At 30.5% G+C, this 26,535-nt stretch overlaps 3 protein-coding genes and 1 long non-coding RNA gene across 10 annotated transcripts; 1 reads left to right on the top strand and 3 right to left on the bottom strand.

Annotated features, from left to right (window-relative positions):
* Positions 1-3,738: 3,738 nt before the first annotated feature.
* On the bottom strand, positions 3,739-8,427 carry LOC118448683 (uncharacterized). 4 transcript variants are annotated; one of them, XR_014981942.1, is made up of 4 exons: positions 6,418-6,719; positions 6,244-6,301; positions 5,605-5,786; positions 3,739-4,884 (listed from the first exon to the last, which is right to left on the bottom strand). It is a non-coding gene; the product is annotated as an uncharacterized LOC118448683 (long non-coding RNA). The 4 variants fall into 4 exon arrangements; XR_014981941.1 differs by lacking the exons at positions 6,244-6,301; positions 6,418-6,719 and adding an exon at positions 7,686-8,427; XR_014981943.1 differs by lacking the exon at positions 6,244-6,301 and having other exon boundaries at positions 6,418-6,718.
* Positions 8,428-8,631: 204 nt separating this feature from the next.
* Positions 8,632-10,197, bottom strand: LOC118448665 (uncharacterized). 3 transcript variants are annotated; one of them, XM_085655787.1, is made up of 6 exons: positions 10,086-10,197; positions 9,804-9,985; positions 9,585-9,727; positions 9,352-9,493; positions 9,162-9,283; positions 8,632-9,077 (listed from the first exon to the last, which is right to left on the bottom strand). In XM_085655787.1, the coding sequence occupies exons 1-6, from the start codon at positions 10,106-10,108 to the stop codon at positions 8,637-8,639; spliced, it is 1,053 nt and encodes a 350-aa protein (XP_085511913.1). In that variant the 5' UTR covers positions 10,109-10,197; the 3' UTR covers positions 8,632-8,636. The 3 variants fall into 3 exon arrangements, with proteins under 3 accessions (XP_085511913.1, XP_085511912.1, XP_085511914.1); XM_085655786.1 differs by having other exon boundaries at positions 9,585-9,733; positions 10,086-10,196; XM_085655788.1 differs by having other exon boundaries at positions 9,585-9,733; positions 9,804-9,935; positions 10,086-10,166.
* A 306-nt stretch (positions 10,198-10,503) lies between these two features.
* On the bottom strand, positions 10,504-11,870 carry LOC118448675 (uncharacterized). Of its 2 annotated transcripts, none has more exons than XM_035882197.2 (3): positions 11,338-11,870; positions 10,829-10,912; positions 10,504-10,738 (listed from the first exon to the last, which is right to left on the bottom strand). In XM_035882197.2, the coding sequence occupies exons 2-3, from the start codon at positions 10,901-10,903 to the stop codon at positions 10,514-10,516; spliced, it is 300 nt and encodes a 99-aa protein (XP_035738090.2). In that variant the 5' UTR covers positions 10,904-10,912; positions 11,338-11,870; the 3' UTR covers positions 10,504-10,513. The 2 variants fall into 2 exon arrangements, with proteins under 2 accessions (XP_035738090.2, XP_035738091.2); XM_035882198.2 differs by having other exon boundaries at positions 10,829-11,073.
* Positions 11,871-12,910: 1,040 nt separating this feature from the next.
* Positions 12,911-20,099, top strand: LOC118448677 (protein big brother). The gene is made up of 3 exons (XM_035882203.2): positions 12,911-13,416; positions 13,669-13,863; positions 18,829-20,099. Exons 1-3 carry the CDS (start codon positions 13,210-13,212, stop codon positions 19,186-19,188), a joined length of 762 nt encoding a protein of 253 aa, XP_035738096.1. The 5' UTR covers positions 12,911-13,209; the 3' UTR covers positions 19,189-20,099.
* The last annotated feature ends 6,436 nt before the right edge of the window (positions 20,100-26,535 follow it).

Below are 26,535 nucleotides of genomic sequence, written 5' to 3' on the forward strand. Positions count from 1 at the left end.
ACCTTTTGTTCAAAGCGTGTGTGACTTCAGCCACAGGTATGGACAAAATATGAATTACGAATAAGGCAGAAAATGTTGTCCCCACCATGCCACTATCATATTAGTGTATAAACTTGTTTGGTTATTTCCTTTTCACGCGACATAACAATTGGTTTCGTGTGAGTTAGAATAAATAGTTAGTAAACTGTTAACTCACACTTTTCATTCTCTCATATGTATACCTTTTTTGATGGTAGTGTGCATCTCGCAATGATCCCTACTAGATACGATGTCGGTACACATCTGTTTTACGATAAATTCATAGAAAATAATAAAAAAAATTGACATATATCAGAATTAGTATTTAAATCTGCGATAAAAAATAAGAATTTGTTAAGAAAATATTCAACAATAATTAGTGAACACTTATATATTATATTATTTTAATACTAATTAAAACATGAGTTCATTTCCACACTACTTATGAAGTAAAACTTCCAGTGCTCTTTTTAAATGGTTTCTCCTGTAGGACTAGACCACTTTATATTACTTCGACTATTACTATTACTAATAATAATAATAATAATATAATGTAATATAATATAATACAATAATAATAATAAAAATCTACTTAAATATTATTTATAAACATCTAGATATTATTTAAAATACATTTTATATTATAATAGCAAAAACAATTAGCATCGATTGATCGTGAGTAAGAAACAGTATGGAAAAAATGCATTACGATCATAAGATAGCAAGACAAAGAGAAACAATAGCGGACGAAAACAAAAGAAATATTTCGTACTTTTCTTTATATGTCGTTTGTATTGGATGGGCAATCATGTGTCAAAATTATTAAGAACACGATTTGTTGAGAATTCGTGCGTCAAACCACAACGTAAAATGATACATTTTTCCTTCTTTTGTTATCATAAATTACCGTCATCGTATGTGTCATGATGTATGCAATGTAACTATATATTTCTGTTTCTTTTTCCTATTACTGTTTTTATTACTATGTTATTACATTATATATTATTATTATAGTAATAGTAATAATAATAATATGAAATGAACTCCAAAAGAGGAAACCATAACAAAATAGCACTGGGAGAAAAATCTTATAGATAATGCGAAACGAATTCGTGTTTTGATCTTTATTAAAAATAATATATAATATATATGTTCACTAATTATTAATTTTGAAAAAGTAATCGACAAATGTATATATTTTATATGTATTTGTCATCGAACAAAATTATACTGCTGCTGTGTCCTATCTAGCACAGAGATCACCACGAAATTCACGTCAATCATCACTGGAGGAAATAAATATAAGAGATTGGATAGTAACATTTTATTAAATTATCAAATAAGGAAAAAAGAGTAAATTAGTTCATTATTTTCGTTTACATCGATATAATAAAAAGAAACCACCGGAATCATTTAAGTCTTAAAACTACATACGATTCCTGAATTGCGAACCAAGACGCTTGCTAATGTGTTATATATTGCTTATGGGATCCCTATCTTTTTAATCTATAAAATCTAAAAGGAACTACAAATTTTTCCAAAATATAACTATTAGAAACTTTTAGAAGCTTAAATCCTTTGTCATAAACGATTGGACATGTATTTCCTTATTTTTGCCATAGAATAATTTTGCCAAAACTCATTAAAATGATCGAGTGAGTTACTGTGGCTTTTCTCTGCGAGCATCGTAAAACGCTTTTCTTTGCGTTTGGAAATGTTCAAAAAATCTGAGTACCAGCTATTTACAAACACAACAAAGCAGGTAATAGTTTCTTCACGGACATAAAACATATATCATTCAAGCGTGTATATGAAAATCAGTAGTAGGGGTACGAACTTCATCTCTTTTACCACAAATTTCGAGGGACGCCACAATTTTTCTTCGCGAAAAATGTCGAAAAGGGCATTGACGCTATCAATGAGAACAGAAGTAATTCTCGACCAATTTTAATGAACAAGATCTCATTTTAAAGACAAAGTTTTAATCTACAGCGCTCTTTCAGCAGACTTTTGAAAAAGTTTTTTTTTGTATGCAAGTTATTCTTGTAAAATACCATTTTTTAACACGATTTTTTTCAATGAAAATAATGTTTTTTCATAATTTAAGAAAAAGAGCCCCGTAGATTAAGCTTTCTTCTTTAAAATGAGTTCTTGTTCGTCAAAATTAGTCAAGAATTACATCCATCCTCATTGATAGCGTAAACACACAACAATGTTGTGAATAGCCTTTTTAATTTCTGTAAAAAAGAAAATATATTTTAACGATTACAAAGGATTTCTTATGCCTCCAATATAATAAATAGTGTAACAAACAATTATCATCAAAATTACTTGAGGTATCTAAGTCTTTTGTAACGTTTCATATTAAAATCTAAATGAGTGTATCCATTACATTGTCTAAACTGTTAATTTGAAATTTATACCAAAAATCATGTTAGATGCTATAAAATTTCACGAATAACTTTGATTCATTTTTACTTTCTATTTAAAAACGATGGAAATTCTAAAAAATTTTTAAACTATTAAAAGATCGCATAGGCGAAAATAAATTAAAATAAATAAAAATTGTGTAGAATTATTTAAAATAGTAAAAATAATCAAAGCGATTTACATTTCATGTTCCACGTGAAAATATTGTTCAAATATATATTCTCGACGTGTATAAATATGTATCTTCTTTATGTTTGATAATTTAAAAATCTTACAAATATACAAATAATGATATATGAAAGGATTTTTATATACTCGTGATACAAATATCGATACGATCAAAGATTGGTTATCCCATTTATATCTTTTAGTCAATGATAGAATACGCAATATCATTTATTTACACTCGATTTATTCCAGAGTATGATATCTCTGTTAATGTAAGTATCAAGCGTTTCTTCTGTATATACTTTCTCTCTCTCTCTCTCTTTCTCTCTCTCTCTCTCTCTCTCTCTCTCTCTCTCTCTCTTATATTTTCTCTCACTTTCTCTATTCTTTGTTTCTTTACATGAAATTATTAAATTAGCAAATTAATAGTCAAAATCTCTCAATAAACACAAAATCCTCTCCCTCTATATCTCTCTCTTTCTCATCTTTCCTTTACATAGTATTATTCAATGAGAAAATTAATAGTTGAAATTTCTAAAAATAAATAAAATTAAAAAACAAATTATTTCTCTCTCTCTCTCTCTCTCTCTCTCTCTCTCTCTCTCTCTCTCTCTCTCTCTCTCTCTTATTTCCTCTCTCCTTCTTTCTTTTCATCTTTTTTTTACACAAAATTTTTCAATGAAAAAAATTAACAATTAAAATCTCTAAAAATAAATAGTATATAAAAACACAAATTATTTCCCTTTTCCCATTCTCTCTCTCGCTCTCTCTCTCTCTTAATTTCTTTACACAATATGATTCGATGTGAAAATGATTTAGAATTGACATTTCTAAAATTCAATAATATCAAAAAACAAATTATATCTGCCTATCTATTTAGTTCTCTCTCCCTCTCTCTCTCTCTCTCTCTCTCTCTCTCTCTCTCTCTCTTTCTCTCTCACTCTCATTTTCTTTCTCTCTTTATTCATCTCTCAAAAATATCCTACATATATAATAAGACTATATTGCTAATTGGGTTAAAGAAAAAAGAAACGGTGCAAGAAATATTTATAGCATTTAATAAATTTTTTATAACTATAAATTTTTTATATTAATAGAAATATATATTTAACTTCAGCCTTTCAAAAAATATGGCAGTATAGATTAATGATAATTCACATATCACGTATTTATATTGGGTTGAGGAAAATTTTTTTGTATTTTTCCGGCTAACATTATAATCGTATAACTCTATTAATATTAATCAAATCTGGTAATTGTATGCGTTTGAAAAGTGATATCACTGAATATTTTAGAAAGATTATGATTATATTCGTTTATTTATTTAAAAGTTATTACGCTTTAAAAATGAATTAAAATAAAGAAAAAATTCGAAACATTTTGAAATGTTATTACAAAAATGGGAAGAATGCGACTCAGATGACTAAAAAAATTTGTAATGTTCATGAAATTGATGCAGTACTAGTGTAGCAAGAAGCCGGTTCAAGTGTTTTTAATCTGGAAATTTTTATATAAATGATGCACTTCGTTCTGGTTTGAGCAATGACTGAAAAATTTAATGAAATCATGGAAAAAATTAAATAAGACTGACATATTAGCAATCATGACGTCGCTAAAGAACTAAATATTGATTATAAAACAGTTTTAAACCATTTCAAAAAGGCTGAATACAAAAAAAAACTCGATATTTGTGTGCCACATGATTTAACAATGAAAAATTTAATAGATCGAATTTCTATCAGCGAATCGTTGCTAAAATAGAACAAGATTGAACCATTTTTGAAACGACTCATTACGGGTAATGAAAAATAGATCACATATAACAATAATGAACGGAAAGTCGAACATGATCGAAGGAAGGTAAAGCTCCACAGACAGTGGCAAAGCCAGGATTTACATTAAAAATAATGATGCTATGGTGAGATTGCAAAGCAATTGTTCACTATAAGCTGCTGCTGCTTGGTCAAATGATTGATTCTAATCCCTACTATCAATAACTGGAAAGATTATGCCAAACAATTGATGATTACATGACCAAAAGACTATTGAGATAAAACGACCAGAATTGATTAATAAGAAAGATGTCATCTTCCATTACGATAGCGCTAAACTTGACACATCATTGGTAACCCATCAAAACTTGAAAGAACTTGGCTAGGAAGTTTTAATGCACCCACCGTATAGTCCTGACCTGGCACCATCAGACTACCATTTGTTCGAGTCTCTGCAGAATTCCTTTAACGGTGTAAAACTGATTTCTAAAAAAATCTGTAAAAATCACTTGTGAGAGTTTATTGTCCAAAAAACACAGAAGTTCTACTATAATGGGATTATGATTTTACATCAAAAAAGGCAAATGATGATTGATCAAAACGGCATATATTTGGTGTAACAAACTTCGTTTGAAATATAAAAGACTTGATTTACCTTTACATTAAAATACAAAGAAACTTTTTCTCCAAACTTTAATATTTGTTCTATCTACTTTTCCACAATGTATATAAATAGATGTAATACTTTTGGAAGAAATAAATCTGTAATTAAACCTGGAATAGTTCCTTCAATGTTTATCGTAAATCTTGTCATACAATATAAGAAGTTGATGATTTATCAAAAGAAACATTCACAAATATGACTATAAATGACAATTTTGTCATATATATTTTATTGGATATTGAAAGTAAAGTTGAAGCTAAATTTAAAAGTATTTAATATTCTGAATGTTTTTGTTAAAAATAGTAACAACAATTTGTTCATTGATTATTACTATTTAAATTTGTTTTCATTTTTATATTCCTTTTCTGTATATCAACATTATTGAAATTCCTTATTTAAAACGTAATAAACGTTTTATGTACATTTTAAAAGAAAAATAATACTCCATATTTATTTATACTTTATTATAAAAGTATCTCCACTCTTTTATCATTCTTTTATTCTTAAAATGAGATTGTAAGTCTTATAAAGATTTAATATGTTTTAACTTGCCCTATTTATTCTTGTAAACTTTTAATTTACTCCAATATTTGCAGGTCAGACGCTTTTATCAACTCGATGACTCTTAATCCTTCTTGGTGTTGCAACATCTGCAGTTGTGATTTACAAAATATAATGTGCTTTAAAGAATATCCATCGCCTTTTGGAAGTATTGTAGCTATTATAATTTGGAGCTGAAATAATAAAAGTAATGTTTAGTTAAAACAACTAAAGAAAAAAAATTATAGTTATTACACTATTAACGCGTCTCGTGCCGTGTAGGGCGTATGCGGCCCACACTGAAATTTCCGTTCAAGCCATTTGGAATTCTCATTGTAAAAAGAATAAAATCATGTGTTTATTAAAATAATTCCTTGAAAATGAAATGTATTGCTTTGTTGTCTTATGCATCTTAATCTCTACACCCTTTTCTCGATAATTATCATCTTTGTATTATTGTACAGATTGTAAGGCATACGTTAGAAGCAAAACTATTTAATCGTAAAGCGTGAAGCGTATACGCCTCCACATGGTTTGAACGGAAAGTGTCCAAAATTCAAATTGGCACGTAACGCGTTAATTTCAATTCTCAAATAAGTCTAATTGATTAATTTGCTTTATGGAATTTATTTGTATTATTGATGTCATCACCTTTGGAAATAAACAGTTTACATTTTATAGGAATAGAGTTTACAATTTCCATCAGAAACTAGAATGAAAGAAAATTAATATAAATAAACTAAGGAACAAATTATCTATTTCTAACAAAAGTTAGTTACTATTTCTAACAAAAACATTTTCAATGTTAAAAACTTTTAAATTTACCTTCGACTTTAATTTCAATATCTGACAAAATATCTAATGAAATTGTCATTTATAACTATGGTTTGTGAGTGTTTCTGATAGATCAATTTCTTTTTAAATGACAAGAGAATTATATTATAAACAATGTATGGATTGCTCCAGGTTTAATTACAGATTTATTTCTTCCGAATATATTACATCTTCTATTGATATCCGTTTTAGCAAAATGGATAAAACAGATATAAATATATGATACATCATCGTTTAAACTTAATTCGCAAACATTTAATTATTTTTGGTATACGTTCAAATCCTTTGTAATATTGAAATTGATTATACATTACTATCATTTATTATAAGAAATTTATTAAATATTAAAAATATTTCTTATATATTTACTTATGTAATGAAATGCTCCCTAATTTTTATGCATTTCGATTACACAGATAGCACAATTTCTGTCAATCTTCATAAAAAAAAGGAAATCTATAATATATTTTAATAATAGAATAAAAAAATTGTCCTAAATTTTTAAAAATATATTATATTAAAAAATTTTTTACTGCTTCAACTTCCGAATAACGTTAATTAATCTCTCCTCAGTACGTTAATTAATATTTTCACTTTCTTTTATTGAGAGAATTATCGCACATGCTTATAACAAACACTGACGCGATTTTATCCAGTTCTGGTAAAATTGAACTATTTCGCGATACCAATTTAGAATTTATTCTATAATTCTAATTGAAAAGAATAAACTCAAACTTTCTTTTAATAAACAGAAACGATGAATATATTTTATATTAATACGATTATTTAATTAATTATTTTATATTAATACTATTATATATTATATAATATTATTATACTATTATTAATAATATTAAATTAATTATATATAGTTATTTGATATTAATACAACGATTATTTAATTTAAGAAGTTTATAGCTAGACACAAACCAAAACTCAAGAAAGAGATAAAAAACTTAAATGCTTCCGTATTGCCAAGGTTCACAGGCACAAAAATTGTCAAATCCGGATTGGCTGGATGAAATCGCATGCTGATTGGCTACCGACGTCATAAAACAAAAGCTTTTGTAAAAATTCGAAAAACTATATCCTCACTTAAATCTTAATTTTTAAAATGAGATCTTGTTTTACAATATCGATCAAGAATTACGCTTGGAGTCATTGTTGGCATAAATATTATTTTCGATATTTTCATGAAAAAAAGTTTTGCATAGTGACGTGATCGTTGAAGTTTACAGTAACAGAAAAAAAGCTCCTACCTCACTACTAATTTTCATATAAATGCCTGAACGTGTGCTTTCCATGAAGCAGACACTGATTATGCAGATTGTTTGCATAAACCGTTGCTCAGATTTTCTGATACATTTTCAAAGAAAAATATTTCCAAAATCTCTATAAATTCTCTATTTATTCGCCTAGTAAATCACCTAGCAAATCTTTGTTATCCTAATGCAAATTGAACAAATAATGGAAAAATTGTAAATTTGTAATGATCTGTTTCAAAAACATGCAAGTACTATGAAGCATCGGGAAATGGCGCTCATTCGTAACTTGTGGCGACCTCGTTACAACTGTTACGCCTCCACCGACAAGACACATAACTAAACGCTTCGGCGTCACCAACTCACACGTAGGAAACCAACCAAACAAAGTGAAAGACAATAAAGAGGCCGAAAACAAAGGAGATAGAAAAGACACCGGGAACACAAAAAAAATCATTTACTCTTTCTTCGACTCTTCTAAAGATCACAATCATAGCTACTGGAAGTCAGAATCTGATTGTACTTTCTGAATACCAAACATAAATAAATAAACATATTACTATTGTTACTTGATGTGCAGTTTTTTCTACATAATGGGTTATCAACGATAAACCCACACTTTCTCAATTAACGAATCATTGTCTTTCCAGAAAATATTTTCTAGCCGATGATATTAAGGATTTAAATATAGGCTTCATAATTAATTTCTATATCGATTTGACGATATTTAGTATTCAACTAGGGAAAAATAGTCTAATGATGAGAAAAACAATTTGAATCTTAATTTAGTTGCTAGGTGTTATAAGTATTTGTTAATTACTTATAAAAATATGAGTAAATATATATATATATATATATATATATATATACACGCATTAACAATTATTATATATAATATATCAGTTACAATTGAAATTTAATCAAAATATATTAAAATGTCCATATCTTTTATTTAATTTCATAGCATACAATGTTATCATATTTGTCATCGTCTTGACTAGTAACAGATGAAAAAGAAGAAACTTCTTGATTATTTGACTGATGTGAAAGAGGTTTTAACCAATCATTTATTACGATTCCTGTTTGTAAATCTTTTAACATTGTTTCAATATTTGGACGTACAACAAGAATTGTTCCTTTCTTTAAATTATCTTTCAAAAATTTCCACATTTCTACTTGTACAGACTCAGATAAATAAAATTCAAAAGGATTATTCATAATAATAACATCACTTATTTTTACCACTTCTGGAGCATCCTCAATCTTTTTATGTAAAATTTCAATTCTATCATTCATTTTATATTGATTTACAATGCTACATTGGAGATCACAAAATTCTTTATTCATTTCAATGCCAATGATTTTACTAGCATCTGTATAGACATATGCCTACAAAATATATATTATTTCATATTTACTATAACTACATTATATGCAATATATACAAATAAAATAGTTTTTCTTTCTACTTACACCATACAAAACTGCACCTAGTCTTGATCCAATATCCAATACCGTTTTTCCTTTTAAAGTTGGTAATAAGGTGTTAAATATGAAATACAAAGCATCTCTTGACATGGAATGCGAAATGAATACTACAAAATAAATAATGTATATATCAGAATAATTTTATAAAAAATAAATGCTAGTTTTATTATCTTACTTATTGGTTTTATATTTCGTGATCCACAATCAATACAATAATATTTTTGTAATTTTCCATTATCTATTAATTCATTCATATCATCGTCGTCATAAAGAAATTCATCAACATGCAACGTTACATTAGATTCGCAGTCCGAGTTCTGTAAAATATAATATTTAATGAAATATTATAAGAACTTTTAAATTTTAATAAAACATTATAAAAACTTTTAAAAATTTTAATTAACATACCTCTCCTTTTTTAGGAAATTTTATATGTTCTGTAGATAATATTCCATTAAAGGGAACTCTTTTCCTTATATCATATGCAATTGAATTTAATAAGAACACAGGATCATCTATAATTGCATCCTCCATATCTTTCCTAAAATCACCTGCAACTGCATGCATTTAAATATTTAATAAGATTGATATACTTTTCAAAATGAATAATTTATTAAAAGTACAAACCTGGTCGATATTGGAATACAGTTTCCATAGGTTTCCATTCTTGCAAAATAAAAGAAAAGAATTGTTCTTGATCTTTTTTGTTTAAATTTCGCATCAAATCGATAAATTGTTTTTTTGCATCTTCTAAGTTAACTGTCATTTTTAAGCACAGTAATAAATAATTAAGTTTATCACTGACGTTTCTAAATTAATTATTTTAATATTTTTTATTAGTTTTTAATCTATTAATTCTTTAATAAAGTTGAAAATTAAAAAGCTGAAAATTAAAAATCGTTAAATTACAAAGTCATGTTTTCTCTCCACATAGTTCAATTCAGTTCGATGATCCCACGTTTGAAACATAGGTGTTCAAACATCACGTAAAGGTTACATTTTATCTGAGAATAAAACGATTGTAGCGCCAATTAATAATCTATTATTCTATATTCTGTAATATTTGCAGATGGTAATGTCACAATTTAACTTATCAACTGATATTCTTAATTTCTATACTTCCATTTTGAAGGTGGCATTTTTGTAGCAATTTTTCTTCATTATTATAGAAATTTGAGTCTTAACATTTTCTTTTAATTCTTAAATTATATGATAAAATAATGCGATAATAGTTATTAGCTTTAAAGAAATTAATATTTATTGCTAAACAATGTATAAGATACAAGATACGATATACAATTTAAAATTCGAATATTTCAGTAATTTTTTTAATAATTTTAGCGTATTTTTATATACTTCGATTCCTGCCATCTTATACGTTGATATTTTTCCTTGATTTGTTTGCGATACATAATGGCAGTAAGTTTTTGTAAAAGAATAAAATTATCTTTCACAATTCGTGCCTGTCTTTCTCGCTCTAATTGCGCTCGTTTTGCATTGAAAATAACATGGGATCTATTTTTTGGAGGACTCATGTCGATGGCTGATTTAACTTGCCTTAACTAAAAATATGAAAAAAAAGTAAAGAAAAATACGTTTTATCGGTATAATTTAAATGATCATTTTCCTTTTAGATTATAACGTATACTGACCTTAAAATGATATTGTTTACAGTGATCATCTTGTCCGACAATTACTGCTTCACGAACTTTCTTTTTGATCAACATTGCACTTCTCTGAAAATTCTCGAATGTTTATTCGATATACATAGTTTCTCTAGCAACGAATACGTTCTATTGATTTGACGCTTTCGTGAACGTTTCGCACAATTTTACTAAATTGTAAGTGAAATACATCATTCTTCGTATTATACAAAAGAACTATACACACACACATACTGGAAGTACGAAATTAACAATTATATACATAAACATTCATATATATATATGTGTATATACATATACATATTTATTTTGGACAAATTATTAAATTATTAACATTTATGTACATAAACATTAAATCAAAGTTCAAGTATTACGAATTTATATGTAACTGTTTAAAAAAATCTCTTATTTACTACTATCATTAAAATATACAGATTCATATTTATTTTACGAAGTATACCTAACTTGTATACTTCCACTTTTTTTTAAGTACTTACCTACGAATATAGTATGTAATAATATGTCGATCCGTAACGTGATATACCGAAAAAATGAAAGCTGCTTTCGTTAACAGAGAAGAGTGATGTATAAGCAGCAGAACAAGGGAGAAGAATAGAGGGAGAACGAGTCATGTTTTGTTATGCCGTCTTTAGAGTATCGTTAGGGGGAGATAATACATTCAATGGCGTGTATATATATACGTGTATAAATCTCTCGTAACGTCTAAATAACGTATGTATATATATGTGTGGACATATGCAGTCCTCTCGAATGTATTCTTCTTAATCTTAACGCTGAAGGGAATGCTAGGATTGGCGAAACTTATGGACCAATCGGATAAGCCAAGAGGCGGAGAGGAATACCGCGAAGCTTTCTTTATCTATCCAAAAGAGAGAAGAACACTTAACGATATGTGTATATATATATAATGTGTGTGTTGTATATACATATATATATTCGACAGTTGCAATAGATACACAACACCTTTTGAAGGATTATTCATTTACTTGTAAGTATAAAATATTTTTGTTTTATAATTTCTATATATCGTATCTACACAAGTTTGTTGTCATTATGTTATAAGTGTACAATAATGTGTAATTAAGATTTATTATTTATCTAAAAATAACAGTTATTGGCTGTTCTATAAATAAATTGTTCTGAAGATGTCTTTCCAAATGTAAAAAAAATAATCGTAAATTCGGAAAAAGGTACACAGCATGGCAAAAAATAACAAAGTTTTAGATTGTTGTAAGACCAATTTTTTTAAATTTAATTTATAAAAGTAATAGAAAAGAGAACTTTAATTAGGAGTTTTACTCTGTCGACGAAGGAAATGTTAAAACATCCATCAGTAGTGTTGAGAAATGTTGTACGAAATTTTCACCTAACTTTCAGATAATAGTTTCCCTTTTGCTCATTTTTTTCTGACCTATATTTGTGTCTATTATTTGTAAAAAATGTAGTTTCAAGTTCATCTTATCGAAGAAATTTTTCCGAAAAATTTCCTCAAACTTATCATCACTTCGATAAAAATGACTTAAAATAAAGATAATTAAATATACAGTCTTCTGAAAATTCGTTTTTAAGCGAATTCTTAGTAATATTTTAATTACTAAGTCAGCAATACTGTTCATCTCAAATATATACGATACTATGCCATAACCATTGTATATATACATGTAAGCGTGTGCGTAACTAGAAAGTTAGGAAGCATACCTATTATACACATTTACTATTACTTCTAGTTTTACTAAATTTGTTTATATAATTATAATATTAAACTTTTTTCACCATTCAAAGTAACGTAACAAAAGTGCTTTATATATATATATATAATAAGAAAAGGTGTATGTTTGAACATACATGCTTTGCATGCATGCATGAATGGTTAAATTCATATTATATTTATATATATATATATATATATATACAAACATACGTAATGATAGTAGGGGAAAATCGTAGTTTCGCGAATCACGAAGCAGTCGAGTGGGGACAGTAGTCGAGAGGCTGGTCGGTAGGCGGGACTTAACACGAGCTCTTCGAAAATAAGAGGGGACCTTTTTCTATATAAAGTTTTGTCAGTCTCCACTGAGACGCTGTATAGTTCGGAGCTCTGTAACAAGTCAAGACTAATCGTATCTCGTACTTTCGATCGTGTTACTCGATAAGAAAAAAAACGTGACATTAACGTAATTATACGCGTTCTTAACTAGTTTTTCCTGATCCACGAATTTCGTTTGCTTATGTGAACTGTCTGTTGATACATCGTAAATCAAAAGTTCATTGGAAAAAGAACGAACGGACAAAAATAAGAAAGAAGAAGTAAGAATATAATAAAAAAAAAGTGAGGATACAGCCTGTGCATGTACGCCGAAAAAATGATGCACGCAATGAGCGAGCACGCGGGTGGCGCGGCCGGTCTCGGCGTTGGTGTTCTGCCTTTTGATGCAATGGCACTATATGAGCAACCACGACCTCGTTATGCGTTAAAAATGCCACGCGTTGTGCCTGATCAGAAGGCCAAGTTCGAAAGCGACGAGCTCTTCAGAAGACTCAGCCGTGAGAGCGAGGTAAAATCCGATTCGTCTTAACATTCAACGTTCTCTTATTGTATATAAGTATATCGACAAATCTATTTCTTTTGTTTTCATACATTTATGATGTATTTATGTAAACTGAACGATCCATAGTATTTACATTCAAAATTTCGATACGTGAATATCATTATAGTCAAGTGCGTATAATCCCTTTGAAAAGTAAATCGATCTTGTTTTCTTGATATACAACTATTTGTAACGATCGAATCGAAATTATTATTGCAGGTAAGGTACACCGGGTATCGTGATAGGCCGATGGAAGAACGTCAAGTGCGCTTTCAAAATAGTTGCCGTGAAGGTCAAGTAGAGATAGCATTCGCAGCAACCGGTACGAATCTTCAACTGGTCTTTGGTAACGCTTGTGGGACTTATCCTCCTGATCGAAGAGAGGATTGTGATTTTGACAAAGAACACGGCAAGGTAAGAATTCTTAATATTAATATTGAAAGTCATTTGAATCCATTTTTTTCTATAACAACACAAAATCCAAATGTTTACTTACTAATAATATTTATATAGAAGATTATTATGGTTTAACACTTCTTATAATGAAGACTTTTATCTATTTTCGAATCAATTTACGGTCTATAACATTTAAGATAATTTTTACTCTTTCTGGCAATGGTATTGTTGTAACAATTACCAAATATGCGACATATTTACTTCGAAAAAGCTTTTCTCTTACTCTACAAGGGTCTGCAATTGTAACTGGGACACATTCGGTATGTAGTCGAATATCTCACGATGCTCTTACAATTTATTCCAACAATTCCAAGAACATTTTTATTCTTCGAGCTTTGAAAGTTCTACCGAAAATAAATTCCACGGAGTTTCACAGGACCCTCTTTTCTTTATTTCTCGTCCTTTTTTTCCTTTCGCTTTTTCGAACTCTTTGTCCTTGTGCCGACGACGCGTATATATGTGTAGTTAGAGAGAGGGAGACAATATTCCAGCTTCGCCATTGCGATCGATAGCGTCTCTGGACCGCCATTTTCTTGCTATACTTGCAGATTTTTAAGGACATACTTTCTAATTCGAAAAGTAAATATGTGAAAATTTTTATTCATGGAATATTTTTATTCGATTAATGATAATCCTTTCAATCATTTCTCAATTTTCTTAAGATTTCACTTTCTTTTTTGACAAATGACTCTCTCTTTTTTCCTTTTTTTTTTTGAAAGAAGTTTATTCTGACATGGGCAAATATCTTCGGAAATTTAACAGTCGTTCGTTAATTTGGTCGGTCGTAAATCTATGTGACACATGGCTCATTCTTTGAACCGTACCTCTCGAGTATCGTCGGGACATTCGAGAGTCACTCAAACGAACGCAGACACTGCTTTTTCTATCTTTTCTGTCGCATTGCATTCCATTGCTTTCAAACAATAATTTAAAATATCAATAAAACATACTTTATTACAAACTAATTAATTTCACAGGATTATCAAAATTGTACTATTTAAAATCTTTTATATTACACTTCCTACTTGATACAAATTATTTATCGGAAGTAAAAACTTTATTTTTTTAAAACTTATTATTATATATTAAATAATTATATAATAAAAATTATATATTCAAGCTTTTCCCAAGAATAAATTCATTCATTTTTTATAAAAGAGTATAACAAGTGATTTAAACAACTGCACCTGTAACTAGAAATAATAAAAAAAAACGAAATAATAAAAAGAATTTTCGTTGTATTAATAACAAAAGAAAATATTAAGAAATATTGAATTTGATTAAATACTATATAGTAACGTCCATATATTTTATAAACGATAAAAAGATATAAATATTCGATATAGAATAATTATTAAATAACATCTTCACATTAATATTTATTTCAATAATTCATTGTATTTGATGAGAATAATAATTCATTTAATAAAGAGTCGAAGTAGATGATATAAAAAGAAAGAATTATTCGTGTTTGCAGTCGCTCATTTACATCAATTGTTTCAAACAAAGAATACATTTTGTGTACTTATCGTTAGAAGTAAATTTGAGAAGAGAATTTCGAGAACTCGTTAGAAAGATTGAGAAAACGATTCATTAGATATTCAACTGGCACTTTCTCGCTAGCTGCAAACATCCTTTAGTAGAGACCGAAATCGCACGACTACCCACTACTCCGTGTTTTGTTTTATTCGGACAATGAAAATGCAAGAAGAGAAAGAGACGGCAGCATAAAGAGCGGCGTGGGGCGACACGTGCCCTTGCGTATTGTCTTCGGTTGCCCTGCAGAGGAGCAGTAATTACGACAGAGATTCGCGATCTCTAGATGAAGTACGATAATATGAAGAGTGTAGATCCTTTTATCGTACACGTTTCCTATAAGAAAGATAGGGATAAAAATTCGATGATAGATATAACGAATAACGTCTCATTACGTTGAAAAATTCGAAACAATTAATACGTTGTTAGCCATCGGATTCACTATCATACAAAATATTTTTGAAATTTTTTTATATCTATAATGCAAGATTTATTTTTTTAAAAACTTTTAGGAAAGAAATATACTTTCTATAACGTGAACATTAAAGCGGAAATAATAGGAAATAATAAAAATTATCATTTTTTTTACGAAATTTAATGGAAAATTACATTGTTGCACGTACGTTACGTTGCACATTAACCAATATTAAACGTTAATATGTTGTATATTTGCAGTTACATGTATTTAAGGGTTAATGACATTTACAAATATAATCAACAGTTGTAACAAGAGTAAGATCTAACATCTATATCAAATATGATAGTGAAATTTTCTTCATATTTGTTTAAAAAGACATTATACAAAACATTAGATGGACTTATCGATTTATAGAAATCTAGGTTTTTTCTTATATTTTTTTACAATTCAAACAATCGAAGTCACGTAAACGTCATGTAACGTCAAATACAAGTAAAAACTCAGAAAAGAGAAATTTTAGTAATTATTTTTTATCTTTCGGACAAAAATCAAAAGTGAAAGTTTACAGTTTTATCATCTAGGTCTGTTGTTCAATAAAATTCTAAAAATACAAAAGAGAAAAAATACAAAAGAAGAGAAAAGTTTTATTAGGGTCTCTACTGACCATAGCAATTTTTTTCGGCTTTGTATTTTTTAAGGGATTTACTCGAAAGGGCTATCACTGACGAATGTTCGCTCTTTTGTGCAGGAAGTGAACCTTGCACAAAAAGGTACCTAGGTAACGCCTACCGAGAAACAAAAGAAAGAACCGTCGTAGGACTAGCCAGTCGTTTATCTCCGTACGTTTAAACCATATTGCTGCTCTTCTCCCTTTAAAATTCTTCTCCCTCATATATATATATATATATATATATATATATATATATATGTATATACATATATACATATATATATATGTTATATATACATATATGTATATATATATATATATATATATATATATACATATATACTGGTCTACAATTTTTCAACCCTTTTCTCGTAGCTGATTCGTATTACGATGCCTTCTCTTTCTTTCTTTCTCTCTTTTTTTGGCAGACCAATGCAAATTAGCCGAATAAAAGGGTTGACGTTCGAAGATATGCATCGTTCCGCTGTTAAACGTTACAGTTTAAATATCGTCACTATTATTTGCTGCTAATGGGTCACGCCCATGCAAGATAGACAGAGAGAGAAAGAAAAAGAAAGAGAGAAAGAGAAAGAGAAAGAGAGAGAGAGAAAGAGAAAGAGAAAGAGAAAGAGAGAGGAAGAAAGAAAGAGAGGTGTTAAAAGAATATAAAAAATCTCGTATATCGCGTGAGAATATAACAAGGGTCGAGAAGGTAATATCGCAGGGAAGGTTTCCTATCTTGTACGTTGTAATTTAGCCGTACTTTGACCGTGAATAATAATAAAAAGATAATTTTGTTTTTTCGAATTCTTTTCATGTTTAAATTAAAAGATCGACTCGTAATTGATTCATTAGAAGAAACAGAAAATGTTTTTGGAATTTCAGTCGTCGCTTTGCTTCGACGGTAGTAAACATTTTTTTCTCTCTTTTTTCTTTCTAATTCAACATATGAAGGTGATAGACTATTTGTGTAGATCGAAGTCGAACTACCCGCTGTCAGAAGCCATGGTTCAATTATAACTTCATATAGAGCTTCCTACGGTGTCGCTCGCATTGTTCGCGTTACGTTACCAACCAGCTGTAAAATTTATTGTGTATTTCATCGTTCGTACTCGACGTATGTATCTAACAGGGATAGTTTTTCTTTTTCATTTTATATAGATATTTTATTAACATTTCTTTTCTCTCTCTCTCTCTCTCTCTCTCTCTCTCCTCTCTTTCTTCTCTCTTTCCCTATCATATTCGAAAATTATAATTATAGAGTATACGAAGGTGAATGGACTTGATTGAAATACAAAATACGGGCAAATATCAAATGAACAATGGAAAGTGTTTTCGGAACGTGCCTTTGTAAAACAACATGAAAGATGCGACGACGCATTAAGAATACATTTGAACGCTTATAACGCTTCTTCTACGAGCGATTTCATGGACGGGACCGGAAACCGTACCATTTGTCAAGAAATAAAATAGCCCTCTCTTTTCTCTCATTCTCTCTCACGCTTGCACCAGGCATAGGCTGACGGAAGATAATTGCTCGTTTCGGAGTTGCTTGTGGACTGACAGCTTGAATTTATCCTCCTTTTCGTCGAACATTCTTTTTCTCTTTCATTAATTTGTTGTCTTTTTTGTATATATTTTTTTTTTTTTGGAAATGACCCTACAAATTACACAGTATCCTACGATATAAAAAAATATACGAATTATAATTCCGTCTAAAATGTATTTTGTATTCTATGTCATTCTATAATTTTAGTATATAAAAATTAAAAAGAGAAAAAAAAGAATCTTAATTGAGAATTCCTTGAGCAATATTTTCGTCGTTTATTGTTTCCCGGATGGGAATATCGAAGATTGGCACGGTCAAACTCGCAATTTTATCTCGCACACTAAGAACGACGGTAGACCGGTGATCGTACCTTCCAATTTGCGTAATCGTTCTCTCGAAATAAGAATCGTTTAAGGATATTAGTGGCGAGAAGGTAATAGGAAACGTGATCGTGCAGATATATATGTAATAAGTGAAACAGTAATATTGTTTGTCTTCATTTGCAATAATTAAAAAGAAGAAAAGAAACATTTAGTATATCCGAAATCACATCAGAATCAAGTTTCATAAACATACCCATCTATTACCATTTCTTTACAAAAATTTCTTGAGATTATTTTCGTGGTTTTAGATAAAAAAAAAAATAGAGAATAGGAAATAAACACATTTGCAAATAAAGAACAACTAATTTCATTTTGGAAGAAAAGAAGAAAAGAAGTTGACGTATATCCGTGTTCGTTAAATTTCCAGGTACACCTAAGATCACACTTGATAATGAATGGCGTATGTGTACGATGGCGAGGATGGATCGACCTTGATAGATTAGACGGTGTTGGTTGTTTGGAATACGACGAGGAATTAGCTGCTGAGGAGGACGCTCATCTTCGCAATCAGCTGGAAGTTTACAGTCGGCGTGGTCGAGATATGCACGAGAAGGCTTATAGGAGTGGAGCTACTCAACCACCTCATCTTAATCATCATCACCTTCATCATCATCAGGGACATCATGTGACTGGCACAGGAGGTACAGGTACCACTAGTGCCGGGATGGAACCTCATATGACGCATCGACAAGATCCAGAAATGGAGGTCAGACTGAGAGCGTACTGAGACTCAACGTCTCAGAAATGAATGTGTCAAGGATACAGTGATAAACTGGATGAGTGATATCATTAGTTGGCTATATTCATAATAGTACGAGTCTTTAATTATCTAAGGGATTCATAATTAATCAATGATGATTTATAATCAATCAATGATGATCGTCAAAGGTCCTTTCATCCATAATAAATGTAAAAATGAGATCTTTTAGGTGATAAAATTAAATTAGATGTATTTTGTATATATTATATATACACTATATATCTATGTATGTCTAAGAGAAATATTAACGAAATTGTCAGCGAATTGTTTGTTCGTTCGGACTTTTGATTTTACATTAGGATTTTATATAGATTTTCAATAATATTTTATAAATAATCCACCATACGTTTGTGGTATATTTCTTTTTGCTTATACAGCTTTTTGAAATGTTGTGATGATACGTTTTTATGTTCAGATTTTATGCGTTGAAATCTACAAATGCCATCAGGATATGCATGCGACTGGAACGACAATTATTTTGTATCCAATACTTTAATCGTGCGTATGTAGTTTAATATGATTTATAAACACATAACGACCCTTCTAAATCTATGATGAGTGTATTCTTGATACCGACGATGAACGTGGCCTATGCAAAAATACAAAGTAGTAGGCTTCTCGGAAAAGAAGAAGGAAAAGGAAAGTCGCGATTGCATTGCGTCAGAGACTACGTTCGACTATGAAATACATGAATCACGATTATATCCACTCGTATATTCCCAACTTCCCGATGAATCATCATCGTGCATTTTATTTTATTCATTTTATTGGCTCAGCACTACGCTTGTTGGAAATTTTTCTTTTTATTTAGTTTTTCCTTTTTTGTTATCTTGTACATATTTGTAAAGAGTTTAAATATAAGTTTCGATGAAATATAATTATCATTGAATTACAAAATTCCTACCGAATATGTGTGATACTCTGTGTGAACGCAACAAAAGAAGATACATAGATATATCTTAATACAGATTGACATAGAGACTGTACTTTCAATAGACAAAAAAACGCAATAACGTGCGAAATTTCTTTGATGGAACAGTAATTAAGTGCGCTTGGTGTTGTAAAACGATAATGTACACGTAGGAATTCTTATAAGAAGAAACCTTACAGATTCCGGATAGTTGATACCAGTTAGGGAACAAGAAAATACGAAACTTCCCACGAGATCGTCCTATGTTTACGAAAGTATATTCATGGAAGAAAAAGAAGAAAAAGAAGAAGAAGTAGAAGTAGAAGAAGAAAAGAAAAATAAGAATAAGAAAAGTTTGTTGAGTTTGTTGGAATTACCTTGATACGTTTTGACGACTTTATATGCCCATGTCAAGAACGTCTTTTCAAAAAATTTTTATCGTAAAACAGCCACTCTCCTTTTTAACTTCCTGTGGTCTGTAGATAAACACCATATCGTTATACTCGTATATTTTACCAAAACGAACTATGTATATAGATACTACTTCATTACGTTGTTAAAGAACGTGCTCGATATAAGAAAGACTGATAAATGGTAATGATCTACATTTCAGTTAGTAACGAAAAAACGTGAAGATTTTGATAATATTTCTTCGCCGCATATATAATTATTAAAAAATAATGAAATATTTAATATTTTATACAATTTAAAATAGATTCATTTGCTTAGAGTACGATATAAATATTATGTTTTATAAGGAAAAAAGATCAATGAAATGATATTTCATTTTGATGTCTTCCGCATAGCAAACGAACGGCATAGGAATTTCATAAGACTTTAAGTTAGCCGAGATTGGAACGTTTAGTGCTAACGTTTTATATTTGTAGCAAACAGTGCTATTATCCGTAGGGGGTAAGGGATGAAAAATCCACCACCCGCGGTGTTAGCCCTGTAGCTACTCGTCGCATCTGCCTTCGATTTATTTCCAATCGTAATTGATGACTCTTGCCCCCAGGGCCTTTCGAGTTCTAGCAAAATAACTCTGATTCTTTCTTGAAGTAGGTATAGAAAAGAGAGGAGAGGGGAGGAGAAGAAGAGACCGATGAAAAATCAATCATCGATCAGTATTCGACAAAATTGGAATCTTACCGAGAATAATAAATTATCTTGATCTTATGTTCGAACGTGAAAATTAATGTTTCATCGTAGAAACATCATATTATTCATAATAATGACAATTGTTTGACAAGAGCATAATGAAAGCTTAGAAAGATAGCTTTACTCGAACTTTTATTAATATCTCACGAACTTATTCTTCGTAGGATTCTTCTATTTTCACATTTATACACATACAAACATTCTTCACGCGTATTTGGACAGGAGAAGTCAAGGAAAAGAGGCGTAATAACATCTGTTCGACGTTATTTTCTTTCGCTCCCTTTATCTTTCCTATTTTTTCTCCGATCTTCACAATTCTCTACTTGAACATTAAGGATTTTAAAAGATCGTCTTTGGAAAGGACTCGAACAGAGGGAGCTGATACTTATAGTTACTGCCATGTACAAAATAGGGAAACAGGATGTTGGAGAGGTGGGGTAACCAACCTGAAGAGACGAGAAAAAAGATAGCGAAGGATCTATAATCCCTTGATGATACATCGCAGGTTGGAGATTACGTAAATCGCTCCCTTCCTGTTACCTACGTGCTGGCTATGAAAAGGATCGAGATTATCCTTGAATTACATTTTTCTGAGATCCAAAAAAATTCTTATATATCTATTACGTTCCTTGTATCAACAGAATTATCAAAGTATTATTAAAGACATAGTCCTTCATAGTTATTCATTTATTAGTACCTATAAATATATTTTCTTTATTTTTCTTCATTTAAATATTTGTTGTCCTGTAAATAACTACGTAAAGAAAATTATATTCCTGATTTTAGGAAGCGTCGGGTTATCATTAATTTTGTTGACTATACACATGCACGTGAACACGTCGTAAGCACAATACCAAAGCACATAGGAGGGCTCTCGTTGTCCCGTTGAGTTCTGTGTGCCAACAAGCTAAATGCGTTTCACGGATGGCCGCCTTCGCTCAATGTAGACTCTACCGGTTGGATTCAACATGTACATCTACTCACGAAAACTGTTCGATCGAGTAGGAATGGATAAAATTCGAACGTTCGTTAGAAATCGTCTGTGCCTCGAAATTTTTTACGAACGTACATATATGTAACATATATATAACAGAAATTTCAAATATGCTATATCCTGTCGAAAGACAAACGTTTATTTCGTGTAATTATTTCGAGTAGATGAGAAGTGGAAAGTAACTACAATTCAACTAAATGATCGCGAGCATTGTGCGTGTGAGAAGCACCTGTGTATTCGATAGTATAATTTACGAATGTAACAGCTCGGCAATTAGGTAATAAATAGTAAGAGAGGACCGTTCACCCCTGTCTTTTTTTTCCTTTCGTTACGTCGACGAGCACTCGTTCGAATAGTCAGGGAGAGTGAATTAATAAAACGACCCTATAGCTCTGCACGCCTCACAGATGTGCGTTCCTTGAAGGGCTATTTCTTTTATTTTATTACAAATGGTTAATGGAATAGTTTGCATACTTTGACTTATCAGTCGACAAAGAATATTGCATTCCTTCTGACGAGTTTAACATTTTTGCTTCGAAAGTTTATTAGCATTGAATTTCTAAACCTGAATAGATATATCTAAAAAAAAAAAAAGAATGTTAATAAATGGTTATAACTTTTATTATTTTATTATTGAGGATAATTAAACATTAGTTTATCTTCTTTTCATATTTTGTAAATTAAAATACATAGAAACACAGAGAAATATGTAGATATACTTCTTCAAACAAGATACGACTCCAATTCGAATATTTAAATTCGAAGTCCCGCCCCCGTTAAATGCAAAACAACTGTAGCATTGCTAGGAAAAACCATAAATCACGATAAGCGTGCACGTGCTACCCTTTGCTCGTACATAATCAAAAGAAATCTATTAACGTTCTAACTGTTATTAACGTTCATCGTTTTTTAAATAGATAAATAGATAAAGCAGACGTTCAAATAAGGTAATAAAATTACAACGAATATTATGTCTCGAATTTACAAATTGAAATTTACAACATGAAAATTTGGAATCGTATAACATCGGCTATATCTATTTAACGAAAAAAAAATGTGAGATCATTTTTTCCGAAATATTCATGAAGAAAATATTCGAATAGGAAAGAGGAGAAATAAAAAAAGAGAAAGAGATCAGTACAATGTTAGAGGATATGAATATTCGAATCTGCAGGACACGTGCCGTTCGTCGAATCGGTATTCAGGGCAGCAGGGGGTGGCTGGGGCACATTGGTAAGGTTCTCACTGTCAACGGTCCCTGGCCGACCTTTGCGCTCGGTGTCGCAACAGCTTCAGTCATATACTAAACCCTCAGTAATTGCCAACATCACGGGGGATCAGCGACGATCGCAGGAGGACAAGAAGGAGGCCACGCGACTTCACGATTTCGCGCGAGAGCATGTTTAATTACACGTCATGTATGTGAGTGTAGAGACATCGACGACATCTCTATTATTCTATGCCGTCTATAGTTCTCTCTAGTACGGCCTTTATACCATCTCCTATCCTCGTATTTTCATTCTTAGTGAACAAACTTTGAGCAACGACGTTGGGTGCCAGTATTGAGTAGTATTTTATTCGATGCGAGTTAAGGAAAGGCAATGTGTGTGAGACATATGCGATGACGAGACAAAACGATAGGTCGTTAAGTTGATAAAACATTATTTAGCCATGTCATCACAACTTGACCTATCTGATGAATTAAGTACATTTTAAAAACAAATGGTTTTGAATATCTTTAGTACGTATCTAATCGATATGTTATGAGAAGGTTGTTTTTATAAGTGATTGATTATTTCTAAAAGGAGAGAATGAAACGAGGGTGATAACCAGTATAATCATGGCCCCATGTTTGAAATAATTGATCAGTCAACGATCTGAATGAAAAGTCGAAAAGTCATCGGTGCTCTGACACATAAATGGGCAGAGTTTGGAAGAAAGCAACTCAGGTATAGCCTGATATATACGCTCGTATCGCATTACGAGGGTTTCTCTGTCTGATCGAGCGACACAAAGTCCAGCTCCACCGTTGAAAAAGGAGCACTAGATTTTTCGTCGGTACTCCTGATGACCGGCTGTCAATACGAGCTCAGACTTCCCTTCCGGAATGAATGAAACGCTTTGGCAGTTCGTTTACAGGCGGGGGCGGTGAGCAGTATTATGTTCCATTCGTTCTTCTCATTCCACGTATAGATATATACGGGAGGGTCAATATTATACGAGCGATTGAGCGTATCCCCGGTTTTTCTGTTTACGTTTCTACTCCCGCACACTGTAAGCTAGCAGGTCTTGAAAATTAGTGCCAATTAGATTCGTATGGCGATTTCTATTCGGCCTTTTTGTTAACAACTTGCTCGACAAGTTGTTAAGAAGGTATTGCGTGTTGTTTATTATCGTACATTACTTTTTTTAATTGATTCTTCAAAAATTTCGTAGTTATATAATTTCATCGTTAATAGAGGGTGATAAAAAGATGACAATAGGATGATTTACTTTACCCTTACTATGATTTATTTGTGGCTATCAAAAAATTATAATATAAACTTATAGTACAAATTATGCTAATATAACTATATTATATACTAATTGTACTTATAACTTTTATAATTAGTGAACATTTATTTTCAGAAATGAACTAATAATTTTAGAAAAAACAAATATAATTTAATTAAATTAAATAAAATTTTAAAAATACAAATATATGAAAATAATTGTTCAAAATTGCATTAAATGAAATATTGTATGTTTCTCAAATGCATACGGAAAATAAGGAAAAGTATTTCTATATTAAACAACACCGTCGTACAATAAAAAGCGACAAAGCAAAATTCTCGAAGCATGTAACTTCAGAACGTATGTCGTTTCACACTGACTGCATATACGGCAGATCGAGTTATCGCAAGTCCAATCGTGCGCAATCTAATCCGATCAATCGTAGGCTATCCATTACCGTAATCCACTTTACGTTGCTCTTATTCACAGGATAAGGGTGTGAACAACAAGAAACTATATGCAAATCGTTGCAAACACAAAAAAATGTCAGTTTCGATCGAAATTTCATTTCAACTCATAATCAAATGAAACGATTTATATCTATAAAACGAAAGAAATATCAAGGTCAAAATCGTTTCAAACGATCTCTAATAACAGTCATCGATTTCTTAATCGGTCTCACAATTTTTATTCGTTTAAAGTTTTCACGATGTGAACACGTAAACGTAGTATTGTCACGTGACATTGATTTGACGTAATTGGCACCAGGAAGGAGACGGACGGGGCAGAAATGATTGGGATAAGCCGGTATAAGCTGGGATAAGCAGACCGTGGATTTGCTGCTAAGCGAGGGTCGCCAGAATTTCGACGTACTTTTCTAACGGAAGGGAGTTCCTCGATTGTTTAGCTTGATCCGGGCCGAATCTTCCAATACGTCTTTGGATTTTATTCCAAACTATTTGCTTATCAAGTGATAATGTTCATGTGTTCGTAAAATACTAAAAATAAAGTAAATTTCAAATTTGTTAAGTATCTAGATATTGGATGACATTTTAGAATTGAGACAATCTTTACGAAGCTTCGAAAATTTATTTTAAATAAAAAAATATATTTTAGATGCAAACACATTATAGAATCGTTTATTTCAAAAGTGTACTAGTTGAATAGTGTAAGAAAGATTTAAATCTTCCGTTAATCTAATGTTACTTCGACCGACAAAAGAGAAGGGAATGAAAAGAAGACGAAGAGTAAGAGATAATGTACTTCGATGACGCGTGGAACTTCTGTTCGTAGGCGTTCAAATATACCATACAACGAGTGGGTTCCGATGTAATGCGAACATCAAACACTCAGTAAACCCGAGATTCCGCGTCAGCCTGTGAGAACGGACACCTGAATACGCGAGCTAGAATCCGCTTTAAGCTTGGTAGATTTCCTACTTTCAAATCGCAATACGTTTCAAGTCTTTCGGCACATATGTAGTTATATACAAAGAATAATTATATATAACGAGAAATAAAAAAAAAACAATAGATCTTATATTTTCATTCGAAATTACATATCGATATAAAGAATGTATAATGTGAAATTTTATATTATAATTTACAGGAGTACAGCTAATACTTAACAGATATTAAATTTTGTATATGAAATAATAATTAATTTTGTATCAAAAAAATGAAATTATACAGAAATATGAAAGTGTGACATAAAAGTTATATGGGATTATAGAAGATTAAACAAAAGAGGAAACAAGTGC

Source organism: Vespa mandarinia, chromosome 3 (genome assembly GCF_050613455.1).
Source record: "Vespa mandarinia isolate Hongniang chromosome 3, ASM5061345v1, whole genome shotgun sequence".
Classification (NCBI taxonomy): Eukaryota; Metazoa; Arthropoda; class Insecta; order Hymenoptera; family Vespidae; genus Vespa; species Vespa mandarinia.

What these genes read in the sequence shown, in the direction of transcription:
- LOC118448675 (XM_035882197.2), bottom strand. Translation starts at nt 10,903, where the DNA reads ATGTTGATCAAAAAGAAAGTTCGTGAAGCAGTAATTGTCGGACAAGAT. An exon ending in GTAAACAATATCATTTTAAG is followed by an intron (nt 10,739 to 10,828) that starts GTCAGTATACGT and finishes TCATATTTTTAG; the next exon opens with TTAAGGCAAGTTAAATCAGC.
- LOC118448665 (XM_085655786.1), bottom strand. Translation starts at nt 10,108, where the DNA reads ATGTGGAGAGAAAACATGACTTT. An exon ending in ACGAAATATAAAACCAATAA is followed by an intron (nt 9,284 to 9,351) that starts GTAAGATAATAA and finishes TTTATTTTGTAG; the next exon opens with TATTCATTTCGCATTCCATG. An exon ending in TAGGTGCAGTTTTGTATGGT is followed by an intron (nt 9,078 to 9,161) that starts GTAAGTAGAAAG and finishes TATATTTTGTAG; the next exon opens with GCATATGTCTATACAGATGC.
- LOC118448677 (XM_035882203.2), top strand. Translation starts at nt 13,210, where the DNA reads ATGTACGCCGAAAAAATGATGCACGCAATGAGCGAGCACGCGGGTGGC. An exon ending in GACTCAGCCGTGAGAGCGAG is followed by an intron (nt 13,417 to 13,668) that starts GTAAAATCCGAT and finishes TTATTATTGCAG; the next exon opens with GTAAGGTACACCGGGTATCG. An exon ending in TTGACAAAGAACACGGCAAG is followed by an intron (nt 13,864 to 18,828) that starts GTAAGAATTCTT and finishes TTAAATTTCCAG; the next exon opens with GTACACCTAAGATCACACTT.